Genomic DNA, 20226 nt, shown 5'->3' on the forward strand with positions numbered 1-20226 from the left:
TCAGTGGGTTAAGCCGCTGCCTTCGGCTCGGGTCATGGTCTCAGGGTCCTGGGATCGAGTCCCGCATCGGGCTCTCTGCTCAGCAGGGGGCCTGCTTCCCTTCCTCTCTCTCTGTGATCTCTTCCCTTCCTCTCTCCTAATGTGATCTCTCTGTCAAATAGATAAATAAAATCTTAAAAAAAAAAGTGACTATTTCACAGGTTTATGTTGGTTTGTTTCAAGAGACAAATGTGGCTTCCTTCCTTCTTGCCAAGATATATGTTCTTTACTTTCCTTACAATGGATTGTGTCTTGATTCTACTCAACATTTTAGATTCCAGGACTCCAAATGGTTCAAAATATGAACAAGAGTAGGGAAGAATATTAAACATTATCTGATTATACCTTCTGAGTTTATTCATTATGGTTCCAAAGAAGTGATTTCACTGAAGAGACTTTGGAGACCAAGTCTCTAAAAGGCAATTAAATCTCACTACTGAATTGAAGCTGTGTATTCATTTGGGAATGTTATTTCTAAGTCATTAAAATACAAGTATCTTTTGTCTACTAATTCCAATAGTTCATTAGTGACACTGTACAACTTCTGACTAACACCATCAACTCCACTTCTGCTTTTATGTTACCAAAGTGTAGTAGATTCACCTCTAGGGTGATTATTCAGAGTCCTGTGTTTCTTGGGAGGGTTCTTAGCACAGTGACATAAGAAAGCACTGAATGAATGGGGAAGGAGGAGTGGCCACAATGTATTGAGACTCTATAAAAACTTTCAATTAAGAACTCAAGTAAATGAAATTTTGTAAACAGAATTTGGAACTTTCCTCTCCCTCTTTGTTTCCCTGACATCTCCCAGCCCACCCCAGCCATCTTTGTTTTGAAGTTTATGTAAATCTTGCTTTTTCCTAAAATTTCCTACATTAGTTTTGAATTTCTATAGAAACTCTTGCTGTCTAAATATAATACTGCATCCTCTCATTCACTGCTTCATTGATTTACTTTATCTGTGCATGTATCTAATTACAATAGCTTTATTCTATTGATTTCTTGCTTAGTTGTGCTCTGAATATATGATGATTTGTTTATTATTTTTACATGTATTCTTAAGTTTTTCAACTTAGGTATTAAGATTCTAGGAGCTAGGAATGACCCAGCTTTGCAAATAGTCCAGTTGAGTGCTACTTAAAATGTTTGCAAGGAGTCAAGAACAGAATTGAGAGTAAACATTCAGTCATTTTTAAAGTGATTTGACATTGCTGTGACATTTTTATCATATTTTATAAAATGTCAGTCTGTAACAACAGGGAAATTTAAAAAATAGTTTTTCCTTACTACAAATGGTCTAAGAAGTATTTGTTTAGCACATATTTATTTAACCAATTCTTACTGTGTGTATATTCTGTGCCAGAAACTATGTTGTGGAGATAGAGATAAAACAGACTTCCTGCTCTTGGGGCACCTGGGTGGCTCAGTGGATTAAGCCACTGCCTTCGGCTCAGGTCATGATCTCAGTGTCCTGGGATCGAACCCCACATCGGGCTCTCTGCTCAGCAGGGAGCCTGTTTCCCACTCTGTCTCTGCCTGCCTCTCTGCCTACTTGTGATCTCTCTTTCTGTCAAATAAAATAAATAAAATCTTAAAAAAAAACAGACTTCCTGCTCTCTGTAATCTTGTGAACTAATTAGGAATAAACATTCCAAAATGACTAACCATAAAATAACATGAAAGGTGTTAAATTTGTGCTTGAGTAAAATATTATTAAGTGAAAGAAATGGAATTAAGCCACCATCCAGGGTTAAACAGAATAAGATAAACTCTGGGGAGGGATTCACTGAGGCAATGACTGTAGGTCTGGCCCTTGGAGAATGAGTGAAATATTGCCAGACACCGCAGGCAGGAAGAACAGCACATACAGTAACATAGATGCGTAAAAATTTTAGAGAAAGAAACTATTGTTTCCCTGGAGTATAGGGTCTATGGAGATGAAATAGACAATGAGGATGGAGAGGTTAACAGGGGCCCTGAGTAATGTTGTATATTCTATAGGCAGTAGGAAACCTATTCCTAATCTTGGAGTGCAATTATAAAGAGGGGATTAACATGAAGAGATTTTTCCCTTTAGAAAAGTCACTCTGGAGACATTGACTGGATGGCTAGTTTAATAAGAGAGAAGATTGGAATAGAGGAAAATAGGAGCTTGATACAGTCATTCTGGTAAGGGTTGATGAGCCCATGAACTAAGACATAAGCACTGAGGACAAATAAAAGGGGATGGATTTGAAAGATATTGGGAGATGGAGAGGAGAAGTGAGTTGGGGAAAATCAGAGGGGAAGACAAACCATGAGAGACTGTGGACTCTGAGAAACAAACTGAGGGTTTTGGAGAGGATGGGGGTAGGGGGTTGGGTGAGCCTGGTGGTGGGTACTGAGGAGGGCACATATTGCATGGAGCACTGGGTGTGGTGAACAATGAATTTTGGAACACACACACACGAAATTAAATTAAATTTTTAAAAAGATATTTTAGAGGAAAAAACCAATTCAATTCAGTAAGTGAGTGGTTGTCACAGGTAAGTGAGAAGAAGATGTAAAGGCTAACATTGAAGATAATGAAAATCCCATCATGAAGCTTTTGTGATGTGCTTTTAACTTTGTAACATCTAACATCTATGATCTCATTTGCTCTTTCAACCATTCTGAGGTAGATTAAGGAACATATTTTCCCCTTGTTTGACATATGCAGTCCAGAGAGGTTAAGTGATTTACCCAGAGTTTCATAGCTCATTAATGGTGGAACTCAAGCTAGAATCCAGACTTCCTGACACCCAGTCATGTGTTTTTCTGACTCCCATCATGATATTGTACTGAAAAAGTGCTTGATCTGCTGTACACATTTAACCAGAAAAAATTACGGTGTATTCCTGGTGGGAAAAGAAAGAGGAGAGAGAAAAGGCATACAGTGAGATGAGCACCAACTACATTTGAGTCTGCTGAGATTTCAGTAATGTTACTTGTAACTCTATAATAATAATAATAAAATATAGGTAACGTTTACTGAGAGCTTATTATTCCCAACCATTGTTCTTGGAATTTTATAGAAACCAACTGAATTAATCCTCTTAACAACTCTATGACGTCAGGCTTATGATTCTTTTCCTGTTATAGATGAGGAAACTGAGGCAGGAAGTTGCCCAAGGTCATATACCTAGTAAATGCCAAGGTCAGATTTTTACCCTAGACAGTCTGAAAGCATAGTATTTTTTCTTTGCTCAGCATCAGTCTTGCCTTCCTTCTACTCCTCTTTTCTAAGGACTACTTGAACCCATCAGGTACCTATCAAAAAGAACATCTAGGTGTCAGGGGAATTGTGTTTTTTTCAAAAAATTAAATTAAATTTTTTATTGAGGTATAATTGACATATAACATTATTTTAGTTTCAGGTGACAACATAATGATTCGATATTGTATGTACTATGAAATGATCACCACGATAAATCTTGAATTATATTCTAGTCCTACTCTTGTCACACTGTTGACCTTGAGAACATTACAGACACTAAATCTTTTTATATGTAAAAATCAATCTCATAATATTAATTATAACATCTATTTGCTTGTCTCATTAAATTTAGAAGATGATATGAGATTCGCCTGGGTGGCTTGATTAAGCATCTAGCTTTTGGTTTCAGCTCAGGTCATGATCTCATGACCTCACAATCTCACAGATGGTGAGATTTAGTCCCATGAGGGGCTCTGCACTCAGTGGGGAGTCTGCTTGAGATTCTATCTCCCTCTCCTTCTGCTCTCTCTCACTTTCTCTAAAATATATAAATAAATAAATCTTTAAAAAACTTAGAAGGTAATATGAACTAATATACATTCAAGAATAAGATAAATTAGGGGCGCCTGGGTGGCTCAGTGGGTTAAAGCCTCTGCCTTCGGCTCAGGTCATGATCCCAGGGTCCTGGGATCGAGGCCCGCATCGGGCTCTCTGCTCCGCGGAGAGCCTGCTTCCTCCTCTTTTTCTCTCTGCCTGCCTCTCTGCCTACTTGTGATCTCCGTCTGTCAAATAAATAAATAAAATCTTTAAAAAAAAGAATAAGATAAATTATAAGGTGTGTAAAGTGCTTTATAAACTTAAGAACTAAAAAGATATAAATTCATGCAGTAATTTTGGTGGTGTTCCTGTCTTTCTTTCCACTCAGAGAGTGAGTTCTTTGAGGGGAGGGAACAAATATGTTTTCCCCACCACTGCATCCATGACAATAGCATGGTACCTGTTGTATAGTACGTGTTCCACAAATATGTATTGAATTAATGATGTATGGATGGATGTTAGCATGCACAGGTGAAGGAGTAGTGTTGGAATGCACCATTGAAAAAGCAAGTAGGCACTCTAATTCCTGGGATCATAGGGTTATGTGATCCAGACATTATGATGACAGCTAATATTTATTGTTCTTTAACTATAGTATAGGATAGGCAATTTTCTAAGTGCTTTATATGAATTGAGTCATACAATTCTTTTTAAAAAACGATTATTTATTTATTTATTTGAGGGGTGAGGGGCAGAGAGAAAGGGAGAGAACCTCAAGTAGACTCCCCAGTGAGCATAAGCCTGACCTGGGGCTCGATTCCATGACCCCAAGATCATGACCTGAGGTTCAATTAAGAGCTGGACACTCAACAAACTAAGTCACCCAGGTGCCCCAGAGTCATACAATTTTCATGACCAAGCTATGACGTGATATCCAAAACCACCCAATCTTTTCTTTATTAAGGTTTTATTTATTTATTTGAGAGAGAGAGGGAGAGTGGGACAGAGAGAGCACGAGTGGAGGTGAGGGCAGAGGGGGTGGGAGAGGCATACTCCCTACTGAGTAGGAGCATTGAGCAGCCCAACTTGGGGCTTGATTCCAGGACCCCAAGAACATAACCTGAGCCAATGGAACACACTTAGCCACTGAGCTCCCAGGTGCCCACCAAACTATCCCCATCTTTTTCAGCTCTCATCCCTATTGTAAAACTTAGAAACTACATTTCCCACACTCTCTTGACAGTAACATTCAGTTTTGGATTTCACCCATAAAAGGTACTCACAGAAAGCTAGGCAAGCATAAGAAAAGTAGATACTACCATTGGTCCTCCTGACATTGTGTTTAGCTGCCAAACAAAGATTTAGGTGGCTTCTGAGCATTCTACTGTGAAACATTTACTTCGGTGCGGTCGTTATTTGCAGTTTCCTCATGCCCCTAAAGCTTCCCAAGATTTTTGCAATTCCTCCAACAGTTTGAGGTTATTGGCAATGTTCCCTTACCAACGTTCTCTCTCACAGCCCTTCCAAAGGCTTTGTAGGTCTCTAATTCTCTTTGTTAAATCCATCCCTGCTTGAAATAACTAGAGTGGTTTCTGCCTACATGATCAAATGCTGAACATAATAGTAGGTCCTACTATTAGTCCACTTAGGTAAAGGGATTGAAGGGTAGAAACTGATTCGAACAAAGTGGCAGAATGTAGATCTGAAACCAACGAGTTTGACTCCAGGGTTTGTACTCTAAATAGTTATACTCTACTATCTTTCCTCAAATAGAAATCCCAAATCCTATGAATGGGACGCGGTATCTTTTTCTTAAATCCCCATTGGAAAATATTATTTGGAACTTGTTTTTCAGTTTATAATGTCTCCTCAATTTCTAGCAGAGTTACCTTTGTTTCAAACCAATCTTTATTTGTTTGTTTTCCAGGCTGAAACAAGGTAATCTTCACTATCCAGCTGCTTGGCATGTGGGATGCACAGTGGAATGTTTCTCATAGTGCCTGTGATTGATCAAGTGAAGAAGTGATATTCCACCTTAGGAGCTTTTAACAATCCAGAATTGATTTCCTTTCCCAACATCCAGATAGAGTTCATTTTATATTTAAAATGAATTAATATCAATGCTGAATTAGATGACCTTTGGGATTTAGATATCTAAGAACAGAATGTTGCTCCTGGAAGGGCCATACTCATGTTAACTAGCTACTATGTATGCCTACTTCTTCAGTCAAAGCTAACATTTAAAAGTCAGGCAGATAGATCTATATATATTGATCTGGAGGAATGTCCATGATATATTGCCAAGTGGAAAAAGCAAGCTGCAGAGTAAATTGGTAATATGATTCCATTTTTTGAGACAAGAAAGAAAATAAAAAATAACACCTAGATGCAGAATGTTAGAATTGGAAAGGTCTTTGGGTAGCAAAACACAACCTTCCTATTATATTGATGAGCAAATTGGTCAGACTGGTATAGCTAAGGCCACACATCTAGTTAGTAGCAGAATCAATCCCACAGCCCCCATCTCCAGATTCCACTATGTCCCTCTGCCTGTAGGCTGTGCCCTACCAGCAAGTCAATAAAGAGACAAAGCACCTAGCGACAGAGCTACCATTTTATGGTAGGGGCACCATTAGCGAAAATATAATTCTCATTTTAAGCTGTAAACCAACTTGTGATCGAGAGTAGAATATTTCTCCCCTCAAAGGCAGAGTTATTAAAACAAATACTTTTTTTTGGTGGGAAATTTTCCATTTTATTTTGTATTTTAAAAAAATTTAAATTTGAGTACAGTTGAAACACAATGTTGCATTAATTTCAGGTGTACAACATAGTGATTCAACATTACTATACATTATGCTATACTTACCACAAGTATAGCCACCATCTGCCACTGTGCATCATTATTGTATCATTGACTACATTCCTATGTTGTGCCTTTAATTCCTGTGATTTATTCACTCCATAACTGGAAGCCTGTATCTTCTACTCCCCTTCACACATTTTGCCCATCTCTCAACACTTTTCCCTCTGGAAATCATACACACACACACACACACACACACACACACACACACCTACACACACACGAACTTTGTATTTATAGGTCTGATTCTGCTGTTTGTTTGTTTAGTCATGAAATGAGTACTCTTAACATATTTCCTAATTTCTGAATTTCTCTCTACCTGAAAGTCCTATTTTTTTCCTCTAAAATTTTATTAATTTCATCAATTTAACTATTTGACAATGTTAATTTGAAATGTTTATTTCAATAGAAAGAAACCTTTTGTGTAAAGTATGAAGCTTGCCCTAGCAGCTAGCACAGTGTCTGGCTGAAAGTAGAAAGTTAATATTTAATATTTATTGAATGAATAAATGAAAAATTGGCTTTTTTTCTAAATATATTTTCCTTGGTATTAAAACATGGTTTCAGTGGCTAAGAATACCATAAACTTAAAAAAATGTATAAGGGATGGAATTTGAATAAATGTTGCATTTATTTGAAAATTAGGTTATTTTGGCAAGTGGCTTATTCATCTGTTTTCTTCTTCATTTAGTGAGTGCACATATGAGGCAGGTCCTATATATGTCTGGTACTGTTTTTGTAGCACCACATAGTGTCACCAGCAGTCGGTCTGAGGGATGCACTGATTATCTCTTTGCTCCATGGTGCTGTGGAGCACATCTAAGGTGTGCTGTGCATTGTATTTTTCTCCTACTGATTTGTCTCTGGTTCTCTATCAGGTCAACTGTGAGAGGACTTCTTCATGTTCGGTAGATTTGCCCAAAATAAAGTGAGACCAGGAAACAGGATATCTGGGTCTTAGGCTTAAATCTGCTTCTGGAAAGTTTCATGATCACAGGAAATTTATATACTGTACACTGAGCTTCTGACCTCATCTAAAACCTAGAGAGCAGTAGTAGATTGTTGTTTGCTAAAGTTTTTTCTTTCATTTTTAGAATTCCATTTTCAAATAAAATTGTACACAGAAAACTTAACTTCTACTGACAGGTTCCAGGCACACTACTGAACCCATAGGACTGTGAGAACTGCAGTTGAAAAGCCAAGGTGCCGGGATGGGTCAGTTGGTTAAGCGTCTGCCCTTGGCTCAGGTCATGGACCAGTCCCGCATTGGGCTCCCTGTTCAGCATGTCATATGTAAAACAGAGCAAAAATAATGCTTCTAATGGAAATTCAGGACTTTGTAGGGCTAATATTTTGGGGTGGGAGCACTTCCTGAAGCTTCTCAGATGATAACCATCTGCTCCCCTAAAGGTAAAATCAGAAATCAGACCCTTTAAACAATATTTTATCATTAATGAGGATGTAGCTGATGTTTCTAAACTAATAATGAACCATGGAACACTACATCAAAAATGAATAAAGCACTGTATGGTGATTAATAGAACTATACACACACACAGACACACATAATACACACACTACATGTATATGTAGTATATGTATATATATATAGTTATATGTATATATATATACACACACAGTGTTTTATTCATTTATATATGACATTTAGAAACAAAGAAGGCTCATGTTCTTTTTGTCGTAATTTTTCTCATTGCCCCTCTAACATCCTTGTTCCTCAGGCTATATATCAGGGGGTTCAACATGGGTGTCAAAGCCCCATAAAATACTGAAATAAACTTGTTCTGGTCAGGGGATGACTTTGACTGAGGTCTCATATACATGGAGATGGTTGCCCCATAGAAGATTGTCACCACAGTTAAGTGAGAGCTACAGGTGGAAAAGGCCTTAAGCCTACCCTGGGCTGAGCGAATCCTTAGGACAGTCATGGCAATTCGGACGTATGAGAGAAGAACAAATCCAAAGGGTAGGAGCAGGGTGAAGATACCTGTGGTGTGGATCATAAGCTCATTGAGGCTGGTATCAGAACAGGCCAACTTAAGGAGGGAAAGAATCTCACAAACAAAATGGTTAATGATGTTAGCGCCACAGAAGTGAAGCTTCAGGGATAAGACAAGCATGGCAGTGAGCACAAGTGATGCTCCCCATGAGGTAGCAGCCAGCCAGACACACACTGGGCCATTCATGATCATGGAATAGCGCAGGGGATTGCTGATAGCAACCATACGGTCATAGGCCATAACAGCCAGTAAGAGACACTCTGTTGTGGCCAAGAGCAAGGAGACACTGATTTGGGTCAAACATTGTGGGTAAGAGAGGTAGGGATGCGTAGAGAAACAATGTACCAAGGCCTGGGGCATAGAAGCGGTTCCATAGCAAAGGTCTAAGAAAGACAGATTAGTAAGGAAGAAGTACATTGGAGTGTGGAGGTGGGGGTCAAAGTAGATAAGAAAGATGATAAGTCCATTCCCCAACAATGTACTCAGATAAGTTATCAGCACCAATGTGAAAAATGTGACTCTCCACTCAGGATAGTTAGAGATTCCAATAAGGAGAAACTCAAACACTGCTGTAGTATTATCTATGGCCATTCTTCCTATTTGCTGCTATTCATTGGATGTGTGCCAATGAAATTGCTTCATTTTTCCTGTAAGAATGAGAATAAAGAGGGAGGGTTGGTGTGAGAAAAGTGGACATAATTAGGGTGTACAGGATCATTCTTTGTCTTTTTCAAAAGACGGAATACAAATGAGATATCCATTTTGGGGTGGGTAAACAGCTGACTCAGTCTACCACCTTTTTATTAACATATAATGTATTATTTGTTTCAGAGGTACAGGTCTGTGAGTCATCAATCTTACACATTTCACAGCACTCACCATAGCACAGATACCCTATCCCTAGTGTCCATCACCAGATACCCTATCCCTCCCCGCACCCCTCCAGCAATCTTCAGTTTGTTTCCTGAGATTAAGAGTCTCTTATGGTTTGTCACCCTCCCCAGTCCCATCTTGTATCATTTTTCTCTCCCTTCCCTCCCATGAGCCCCCACCCTGCCTCTCAAATTCTTCACATCAGAGAGATCATATGGTAATTGTCTTTCTCTGATTGACTTCTTTCACTTAGCATAAGACCCTCTAGTTCCATCCATGTAATTGCAAATGGTTAAGATTCTGGGGGTTTTGATGGCTGCATAATATTCCATTACACACACACACACACACACACCACATCTTTTTATAATATATTTTATATATATGTGTATATATATTATAAAGAAGATGTGATATCCATTCATCTGTTGATGGACATCTAAAATGAGAACAGAGACAAAGCTAGAAATTTCTTCCTTCCCTAGGAAAATAGAAAATTCCCCATCCTTTTGAAAATGGTTATATGAAAATTTTTCCATCCCTCTTCCACCAGATAACCTTGGGTTATTTTTTTTTCAAGTAAGAAGAAAAGAAAGGGAGGCCATCTTCCTGCTTCTCTTACTTGTTCACCATTTTCTAAAACAACTTCAATCAGCTTAAGTAACTGAGCTCTAGTAAGAGGGTACCTTCTGACACTTTAAGCTAAAATATTGCTTATTCTTCTGTCTGTTGGTCACTCCTAAATTGCTCATGCCTCCATTTCCACATTGCACTAGTATCTACCATAGTGTTTGTCATAGAGTGCTGCAAAGTGCTTTATTGATCTGAACTGATATTATGTAAATGGAATATTTCATGGAATCCTTGAGGTCTGTGCAAACCTTCTGCTACTATCCCTGGTTAGATTTATGTTGCCAGCTTCTCCTGTGTTTTTTGTGCTGTAGTTGCTGAGCACCAATTAGGAGTGTGAAAATCTAATGTGACGTTTCTAAAAGTGTGGGTGGTAGGAAGAGGGCTTGAATGACCAATCTATCTGAAAAGGCTTTCTCTTTCCACCTTACCACTCTCTTTCCCCTCGGTTTATGATTTTTTTATAGCATATTCTAATATTTGAGATTATATTAATAATTTTATTGCTTGTTTATTATTTGTCTCCCACTCAACTGTAAATTTACTGAAGACAGGGACCTTGTCTGCTTTATTTACTGGTGTACCTAGTATGGTGCCTGGAAAATTATAGAGACCTGACATAAAATGAATGAATGAATGAATAAATAAATATATAAGTAAATAATTTCTGTTATTGTTCAGATATTATCCAGAATCTAACTACTCCTCTTGTCACCTGCACTGCTGTCCTTTATTCCAAATCATCACCATTACTCACCTGAATTTTGCCAGTGACTTCCTTATTGGCTTCACTGTTTCTGGCCTTGCTCCCATTCAGTTCAAATGATTCAGTTAAATTGTAAGTCAGATCAGGTTGCTTTTCCATTAAAAAACTTCAGTAGTTTCCCATTTTAACCTAATTGAATGTCAATCTCCTTATTATGACCTATCAGGCCCTACATGGCTTGCTTCCCAATTACCTCTCTGACCCCAGTTTTTATTACTCTTTTTCTTGCTTACTTTGCTGTAGTCACATTGGCCTCCTCATTGTTCCTTAAACATTCACAGCACATCCCTTTCTTAGAGCCTTTGCTTTCTTTGATTTTGTTGCTCTCTATATATGAAGCCCAGATCCTTGCCTGGCTTATCATCTTACTTCCCTCAGGTCTTTACTCACAACAAATCTTTTTAGTGAGTCCATCTTTGACCACCCTGTCTAAAGGTTCATTTTTAGCCTCTGACATTTTTTTTTAATTTTTAATTTTTTATAAACATATATTTTTATCCCCAGGGGTACAAGTCTGTGAATCACCAGGTTTACACACTTCACAGCACTCACCAAAGCACATACCCTCCCCAATGTCCATAATCCCACCCCCTTCTCCCAAGCCCCCTCCCCCCAGCAACCCTCAGTTTGTTTTGTGAGATTAATTTATATCCCACTTGCCCACATTATTTTTCTCCTTAGAATCATTATTTCCAGCACATGGTATATTTCATCTATTATGTTTATTGATTATCTCTTTTAACTAGAATGTAGTTAGTGAGATCAGGGAGTTTTGTCCATTTAGCTCACTGCTGTATGTCTAAAATTTAGAATAGTGCCTAATACATTGAAGGTACTCAAGAATTACTTGATGAATGAATGCGTGAATGGAGCTCTTTGCCTGTTTCACATTGAAAGACCAACCTCTCTTCTTCTATCTGATTCTTCCCCTGGCATTGTTGTTTATATACTAAATACCCTTTAATGTTTATGTACTTCTTCACAAAACTAACTCTTCCTTTTCTTTCTAATCTTTTCCTTGAATTATCTACTACTCACTGGCAATGTCTCCGGAGAAGTTCCTTCCTTTCACTGGCCTTATTTTTTTATTTGCATTTGCAAGGATTCCATAGCTCCCTTACTTCCCTGTCCTGGCCTCCAAGAACCTATCCCTGTGTCTCATTCTCTGCTTTGTCAGCCTCTCAAACGGGCTAAGTACAGAACGATGATAAATCCACTGATAGAGAAGTTTATGGCGCTTAGGAATTGACAAACACACGCAAGAGGTGGGGAGGCTGATGACCTGCCTTTGCAGGAGTGTCCTCAGAGCATGAGAAACCTAATGCTGGTTCTTTCTTAATTTATTATGGGACCCTGAGAAAGAGGTTTTCTCTTGGATTGCCTCTGCCTTGCAAGTGAAAATTGAGATAATCATTTCCATAATGGTAAAATGAAGAAAGATGAGAGTCACTATGAAGTCACAATGAGTCACAATGAAGACTTTTACACTTTAAGTTAGTATAGTCATGCCCTATATTTCCTTGAATGGTCTATATTTAATTCCCAATTATCTATACATGCACCATCCACAGTAGAAGATCTAGAAAGATGAGGGGCAGGCTACGGATGGGAGGATGAACTGGTGTTGTATAGAAGTAGACAGCTGATTGTTACACCATTTAAAAGTCTCTGTTGCTCCTAGAATTGTTTAAAACACACTGCGTTTACTGTTAAATATTAAATATTGATAAATACATGTTTACTCTCTTTTATATGAATCTATCATTCCCAGTGGGCTGCAGGATATATTCTGTTTCTCCAGTATTGATGGAAAGTTTAAAAAGAATTTATCCCTCAGTCTTCAAAGAGCCCAGTAGAATAAATTTGAGGAGCCATTTGACTAAAAATTGGTGACCAATCTAGGTCCCTGGGAGGACTTGTTTTTAGATGGTGTTAAGCTAACAGATAGATATTGGGATCGAACCCATGACCTTGCCTCCATTAGTACTGTGTTTGGACTCATAGAACTTAAAATTGATGACAGTTTCCCTTTCTCACTTAAAGGCTACTCAGCCTCTTAATTGAGGGGGGTTTTCTTCATTAGTCTGGGCCCTGTCCTCCAAAGACAATGTTGATTATTTCACCCTAAAATTATCATTAAAAGATTCCTGGCAAACTGGACCCAGCGTATTTCCCATCTGAGTCTTGTCACCTGTAATTATTTATACAGCCTAACTTTCCTTCCAACTAATGGGTACCCCTTGACTTCCTGGAGTTTGCCCATGTCTCATAAATGGTTAAAGGAAAAAAACTGGGAGGGGAGAGAAGAAATTGGAGCCTTTTCTTGTTACTGACTCACCATTGGAGGTCTGTTTCTAGTACCAGTAGTTGCAGTAGAATGAGATTGCCCAAGAGAATAATTTTTCACATTGTCAGGTTTGGAATAGTGATGATTTTTCTGCAAACTTGCATGGTGGGATTTCAAAAGCCTTCCCAGGTTCTCAAACTCCCAAATGCCTGGAAACCTCTGAAGAAAGAAAATTCTTTTGGATTAGATCAAATCGCAACTGTCAAATACTTCAATATGCAGCCCTTGGTAATGGTATCCAATTACATTATTTAATTTCTTAGGCAAACATTTATTTCACTGACATTTGACCCACTTACATCGTTGTTGAGTCTCCCTCAGAAAAATTGTAACATAAGGAGGATTAAGGTCATCTGAATGTTTTTCATCAAGACCCTTAGGTTATTTCAATTTTCAGTCTGCTAGGTTAGATATCTTTCCCCTCTTGGCAATACTTATCTACCTATTATCTTATCCTGATGAACTGGAACACAATTAAGTCAAATTGCCACTTTCTTTAAAAAAAGAAGGAAATGATAGCAAAACCTGCTGTACCTAGGGCTTTAAAATAAATTAGATAACTTTCAGGAGATGTCCTGGGCTGCGTACCTACCCTACCCAGTTTTCTGCTCTTTCCCCACTATGTATTTTCAGTGCCAGAGAGTGAAAATGTGCAACCTGTAGACTCCAAGGACTTGTGCATCTCTCTATCAGCAAAAAGATCTAATGACAATCCCTTTACTTACTAAAGCTGGAAAATAGACCCAGCCCATTTCCAAAGCATCATCCTGGAGTTGAAGCTCAAAAGCCTTTTAGTTACCCCTTCCCTATCCAGAAAATAAAACTACCAGAAACTGCCTTTCCTTGAGCAGGTTGGTCTAGAAATTACGCCATTTCTCCTCTTCTTTTCATTTAGGTTTAAAATTCATCAATCTATATGTTTATCTGAAGCTGTCATCAGAACTCTATCTCTGGGAGCATAGTTTGCCCTGAACTAAATCTATAAATCTACATCCTCAGCCTACTCATGATATCTGGGGTCCAATTCTCTTCCAGATTCAATTCCAAAGGCAGGGAGCAAGTTGATGAGCTGCTCAGTAACTTAAATAAGTTGAGGTTCCAAAGTGCTACCAGATCATTTATCTCACGCATAGAGTTCCAAGTTTCTGATCTTTGCCAGAAAGAAATAATTAACTTCTGAGAGCTTCAGGGACCTCATCCCAAACAGGCAATTAAATTTTGCCAAACCAGAGCTGTTTGAAAAAAATGTGGCATTTTATGTAGGGAAAACAAATAAAAGAGAAAGGAGAATTTTGAGACCATGAGACTTTTGTATACCACTGTTGGGTTTTCCACAGAACTAAGAAATAATTCTTTTTTATTTTGGTCCATAGTCCCTTCACATGCTTTCTGTATTAAATTGGTGTCATGACAGAGCCTGCAGCTGGTGGAGAAATGTCTACCAGGGGACAGCTGGGATAGAGAGTGCACTGCAGAGAGTGTATGTGTTATTGATTCCCACATTGAAATAGTCCTTATGTTTGCCTTTTCATTCCCACTCCCGCCACCTCAGTCTGCTCAAACAGCCTCCATGGGCTCCTTTTGGCAACTGTATCAAGTCTGTATTCCTTCATAAGGCACATAAGGTCAGCTCTGGAAGTCCCTCATCTATCATGTAAACATTTACTTTTTTATTTACCCATTGATACATTTATTCAACAAATATTTAATGAACACTTGCCATATGTCAGGCAATGTGCTTGGCATTGAGGATACATGGTGCAAAAAACTGCCAGATATGGTTCCCACTTTCATGGAACTTAGTCTGGTGGGAGAAACTGACATGGTCCAAACAAATGAGAATGTGTATATGTACCGGTGGTAGGTGGTATGCAAGCTCTACAGTGTTATATGTTATTGATTCCCACATCCACTTCTGTCTCCCACATCTTCACCAAGTTGTCTCCACTTGAATCAGGTTAGTTCCTTCATTGCTCTATGAATTCCTTCATGCTCAGCCCCATTCCTTCTGCACTGATCATTCTGATACTTTACTGACTTGGAAAGCAAGGTCCTATCTAATCCATCATTCAACACTCAGCTTAGTTCTTCTGTTAACTATTTTGTTTTCTGGTTCTCTGGAATAGGTTACCTGAGGAAAAAGAATTGTTTTACTACCTCTGTAACACTTTTTATGGTAGTAGATACAATATAGGGTATTGGGAAGCAGTCTGAGGTAGTGGTTTAGGCTGTGTACTCAGAAGGTTACTAGCTCTGTGAACTGGTTCAAGTAATCCAAAGAATCTGAGTTGAATTTCTCATCTTTAGGAAATGAATAAATACTTATTTAAATGTAAAATACTTAGAATAGCCCCTGGCACAGGATAATAATAAATACTCAGTAAATTCTAGCATGTTATCTATTTTTACTTTTCCAAATGTGTTCACATACGTTGGTACTTATATTTTATACATGGGAGAATTGTGATCTAAAACAATGAAGTGAATAGCCTAAAGGTCACAGAATTAATTATAGACAGAGATGGATAGAAAACTCAGGGTTACTTCCATATCACTGACTTTTGAGAAATTATCCCTATGGTATTTTGCTTAATTCTTGCTTTGAGGTCAAAGGTCTCAGATCTGGTACTCAGCAAAATTTTGTCCAGGTCCTTGGGTAACTCAGTGTGACATAATATTGGTACCACATTAAGACACCTGTTTTTAGCTGAGGCTTGTTTCACTGCCAATTAGAAAACAGTAATTGCTCGGATATGGGATCAATTCTCATGACAATACTTAATGTCTGTCAGCCTCATGACCTCTAAATGTATCCTTATATGTCATTCTCAAATTGGTCAGAGGAGAAGACCCAAGGCGAGAGTAGACACCCTACAAGTTGTCTGACATTGGGCAGCTTACTTTAACTTTCTGGATCTCAATTTCTTTTGCTTATCAGACCATTTCTGGGGCCTGTTGCAGTTATGACACCGTTTATTTTAGAGAAACTTTTTCTGTTAAAAGCATTTTTTGATAGTAGGTCATAAATATCTTTCTTGTATGTAGAAGGCAGCTAAGGAAGTTATCATAAGGCCTAGTAAAAGGGTTGCAGGAAATATCTGGGTTAAAGCAAAAAGGAAAACATTTATAGGTTCTGTTGGTTAGTGTAGGGATGTATCCTGACAGTCAAATGAAGGCTAGAGAATGCTGAATAGCAGGAATTACTTCAGGCAAAGGGGAGGAGACAGGTTGGGAACTGAGCTGGTACAAATACATTTCTCTGCTTTGGATAGATTGTGACTAGTAGAAGGCCTCTGTAGCTGCTTCTGGTGTACTCTTGAAAAATCTTTAATCAGAGGACAAGCAAAACAGAGTGTGTAGTGGATTATAATGGACCGAATGTAGTATAGGCAATTCCTCATCACAGTCCTTGGGTGTCTGGAGTTATGCACAAATCTATAATTCTAATTTAGCAAATGACATCTCTGCCTTCTCCCTTTTCCTTATGTTATAAGTAGGCCTGAGCCTTGTATGAGGAGTGACGAACTACCAGAAAAAAAGGGAAATAAAGTTCTGGAGAGTACTGACCAGACAAACAAGTCCTAGCTATCTTTAAGCAGATGTCTAAGGAAATTTGTTTCAATGTTGAGAGATGATTAAGCCATCTTAAACTGGAAAAGTGTTCTTTCCACCTGTGAGGCTTTGGGTTGGTCCCAGACAAACAGAACATTTCTAATAGGTTTTTGTCTTAAGAGTTTCTCTCAGGCCCTCGGGGCATGATTAGCCTCAGTGCAGTCCTCAAAGTTGAGCAATTAAAAACTACTTCTTGCAAACACCCAAAGATGCCACATTGGGCATTGTTAAGAAGTTGGCAGACTTGGCAGTTAACTTTACCTAAAACTTCCAACTCCATAATGACATACTAATTATAAGCGATGGGGAAAATATACAATGTTTTCTCAAGAAGAGAGTGGAGAAACTTTGAAGGCTTAAAAACAACAATAAAAAGTTCTGTACAGATAGAAGCTAAGCAGTGGGATTTACTTTCAAAAACTTGTTATGACTTTGTCACAAGACAGCTGTACTGAATATGTTCATCTAAATGACACCCATTTTAGAATATGAGACTTTATTGTAAATAACCCCAACATAAAAATATGAATCACGGGGCACCTGGGTGGCTCTGTGGGTTAAAGCCTCTGCCTTTGTTTGGCTCAGGTCATGATCCCGGGGTGCTGGGATCGAGCCCCGCATAGGGCTCTCTGCTCAGCGGGGAGCCTGCTTCCTCCCCTCTCTCTCTCTGCCTGCCTCTCTGCCTACTTGTGATCTCTGTCTGTCGAATGAATAAAATCTTTAAAAAAAATATGAATCACTTGTGGGGAGACCTGGATGCTTGTCTTGGCTCTATCACAAACTTGCTTTATTATTGTAATAAGTCTTTTAACCTCTTCCTATTTGTGAAATGGTGAACAATAATCCCTGCCCATATGGGTTTTATGAGGACCAAATTACATACTGATTGCAAAAGACACTTGAAGATAAAGATACTACCAGTTCATAGAATTATTTTAAATCTGTGATCTGAATGGAATGAAAGTAGGCCTATAGATCTCAGTATTAGATCTGAATTTCAGGTAGGACACACTGGCCTTATTTGATTTGGTGGAGGGAGAAATACATATCCATAGATATACAGATTAGCTCATTTAATTTCACAACACCTTAATTTCACAGATTAAGAAAGAGGCTTAAGGAGATGAAATAACATATGAAAAGTGAAAAGTGATAAGCGTTGTGCCCAGAACATAATAAACAATCAATAAGTAGTAATTGGCTACCCCAAAGATACGGATTTAGTGAAAAGAAGGGCCATCTGTACCCCAATGTTCATAGCAGCAATGGCCACAGTCATTAAACTGTCGAAAGAGCCAAGATGCCCTTCAACAGACGAATGGATAAAGAAGCTATGGTCCATATATACAATGGAATATTATACCTCCTTCAGAAAGGATGAATACCCAACTTTTGTATCAACATGGACAGGACTGGAAGAGATTATGCTGAGTGAAATAAGTCAAGCAGAGAGAGTCAATTATCATATGGTTTCACTTACTTGTGGAGCATAAGGAATAACATGGAGGACATTAAGAGAATGAAGAGAAAAGTGAATTGGGGGAAATTAGAGGGGGGGGGATGAACCATGAGAAACTGTGGACTCTGAGAAACAAACTCAGGGTTTTGGAGGGGAGTAAGGTGGGGAGATAGGTGAACCTAGCGGTGGGTATTAAGGAGGGCGTGTATTGCTTAAACAATGAATCTTGGAACACTGAAAAAATAAAATAAAATTTAAAGAAGAAGAAAAAAATAAGTAGCAATTGGTATCATGGACATTCTTTATCATGTAGTCATTTGATGTATTCAGGTCAGAAACATTACAGGCTCCTCAGGAGCAACATGACAATGAAAGTATTGGTTTAGCATAGATGGTAGGGGCTGGGGAAATATGCCCTATGCAGAAGTCAAGTTTTTAGAAAATTCATATTACTTGATCTACTGATTGATTCATTGAATTTTTTCAGGAAGATTTAAGTTACTTGATCTATTAGTTGACTGAATGCTTCATTCATTCATGTATTCACTTATTAAATAAACATATAGACCATGTACCATGGTTTCAGACAATATGTCAGAAGCTCAATGTACAGAAATAAGGTCTTTAACTTCAATAATTTTATCATTTAGTAAGGAGATACAGATACCTAAAGTAGTTCATACAAAAAAATTTTTTGTAGTTCATACAAAAAAATATAATAAATTTATCATTTAGTAAGGAGATACAGATAACTAACATAGTTCATACAAAAAAAAGGTATTACAAGTGCTTTGAAAGGAACACCAGCTATCATGGAAGAGAAGAGGGATTGGTCAATTCTACTGGGGATGACAGGATGTCAGGACAGTTTGAGAAGGCAAAGCTTGAGCTGAATCTTTTTTTCTTTTTTTCCTTTTTTTAATTAAAGTATAATTTAGGGGTGCCTCGGTGGCTCAGTGGGTTAAGAATCTGACTCTTGATCTCAACTGAGGTCTTGATCTTAGGGTCATAAGTTCAAGCCTGGCGTTGGGCTCCATGCTGGACATGCAGACAACCTAAAAAAAAAAAAAAAAGTGCTTTTGGGGCGCCTGGGTGGCTCAGTGGGTTAAGCCTCTGCCGTCGGCTCAGCTCATGATCTCAGGGTCCTGGGATCGAGTCCCGCATCGGGCTCTCTGCTCAGCAGGGAGCCTGTTTCTGCCTCTTTCTCTGCCTTCCTCTCTGTCTACTTGTGCTCTCTGTCTGTCAAATAAATAAATAAAATCTTTAAAAAAAATAAAGTATAACTTAACATGCTGTTATATTATGCAATACACGCCCTCCTTAATACCCACCACTAGGCTCACCTATCTCCCCACCTTACTCCCCTCCAAAACCCTGAGTTTGTTTCTCAGAGTCCACTCTTCATCAGAAGGTCGCTAAAATTGTCCCAATGACGCTTAAATCAAGGCTTCAGTTGTACCTTAATCTGTGAAATGGAATAATAAAAATTCATAAGGTTTTGTGAGGATTAAAGGAGTTAATATTTGTTTTTAGAACAGTGCTTGCTAGTTAGGAAGGAGCTTATATTTCTGCTACACAACAAAAAGATAAAAGCTTCTTAAAAGCAGAATTTTGACTATCTTATGTATTAATCTTCTACCTGATCTATATCCTTCTATGTATTTTTATGAAATAAGTGAATAAATGTCATTTATTTTTATTTTTTTTTAAATTTTTTATTTTTTATAAACATATATTTTTATCCCCAGGGGTACAGGTCTGTGAATCACCAGGTTTACACACTTCACAGCACTCACCAAATCACATACCCTCCCCAATGTCCATAATCCCACCCCCTTCTCCCC

General features: G+C 38.3%; 2 protein-coding genes across 2 annotated transcripts in view; one reads left to right on the forward strand and one right to left on the reverse strand.

The window, feature by feature from the left end:
* Window positions 1-20226, forward strand: part of IGSF1 (immunoglobulin superfamily member 1) — a 510284-nt gene that overhangs the window by 290902 nt on the left and 199156 nt on the right. The window lies entirely within an intron of this gene.
* Window positions 8360-9286, reverse strand: LOC132006859 (olfactory receptor 13H1). The gene has a single exon (XM_059384928.1). It carries the CDS (start codon window positions 9284-9286, stop codon window positions 8360-8362), a length of 927 nt encoding a protein of 308 aa, XP_059240911.1.

This window comes from Mustela nigripes, chromosome X (assembly GCF_022355385.1).
Source record: "Mustela nigripes isolate SB6536 chromosome X, MUSNIG.SB6536, whole genome shotgun sequence".
Lineage (NCBI taxonomy): Eukaryota > Metazoa > Chordata > Mammalia > Carnivora > Mustelidae > Mustela > Mustela nigripes.

What these genes read in the sequence shown, in the direction of transcription:
- LOC132006859 (XM_059384928.1), bottom strand. Translation starts at nt 9,286, where the DNA reads ATGGCCATAGATAATACTACAGCAGTGTTTGAGTTTCTCCTTATTGGA.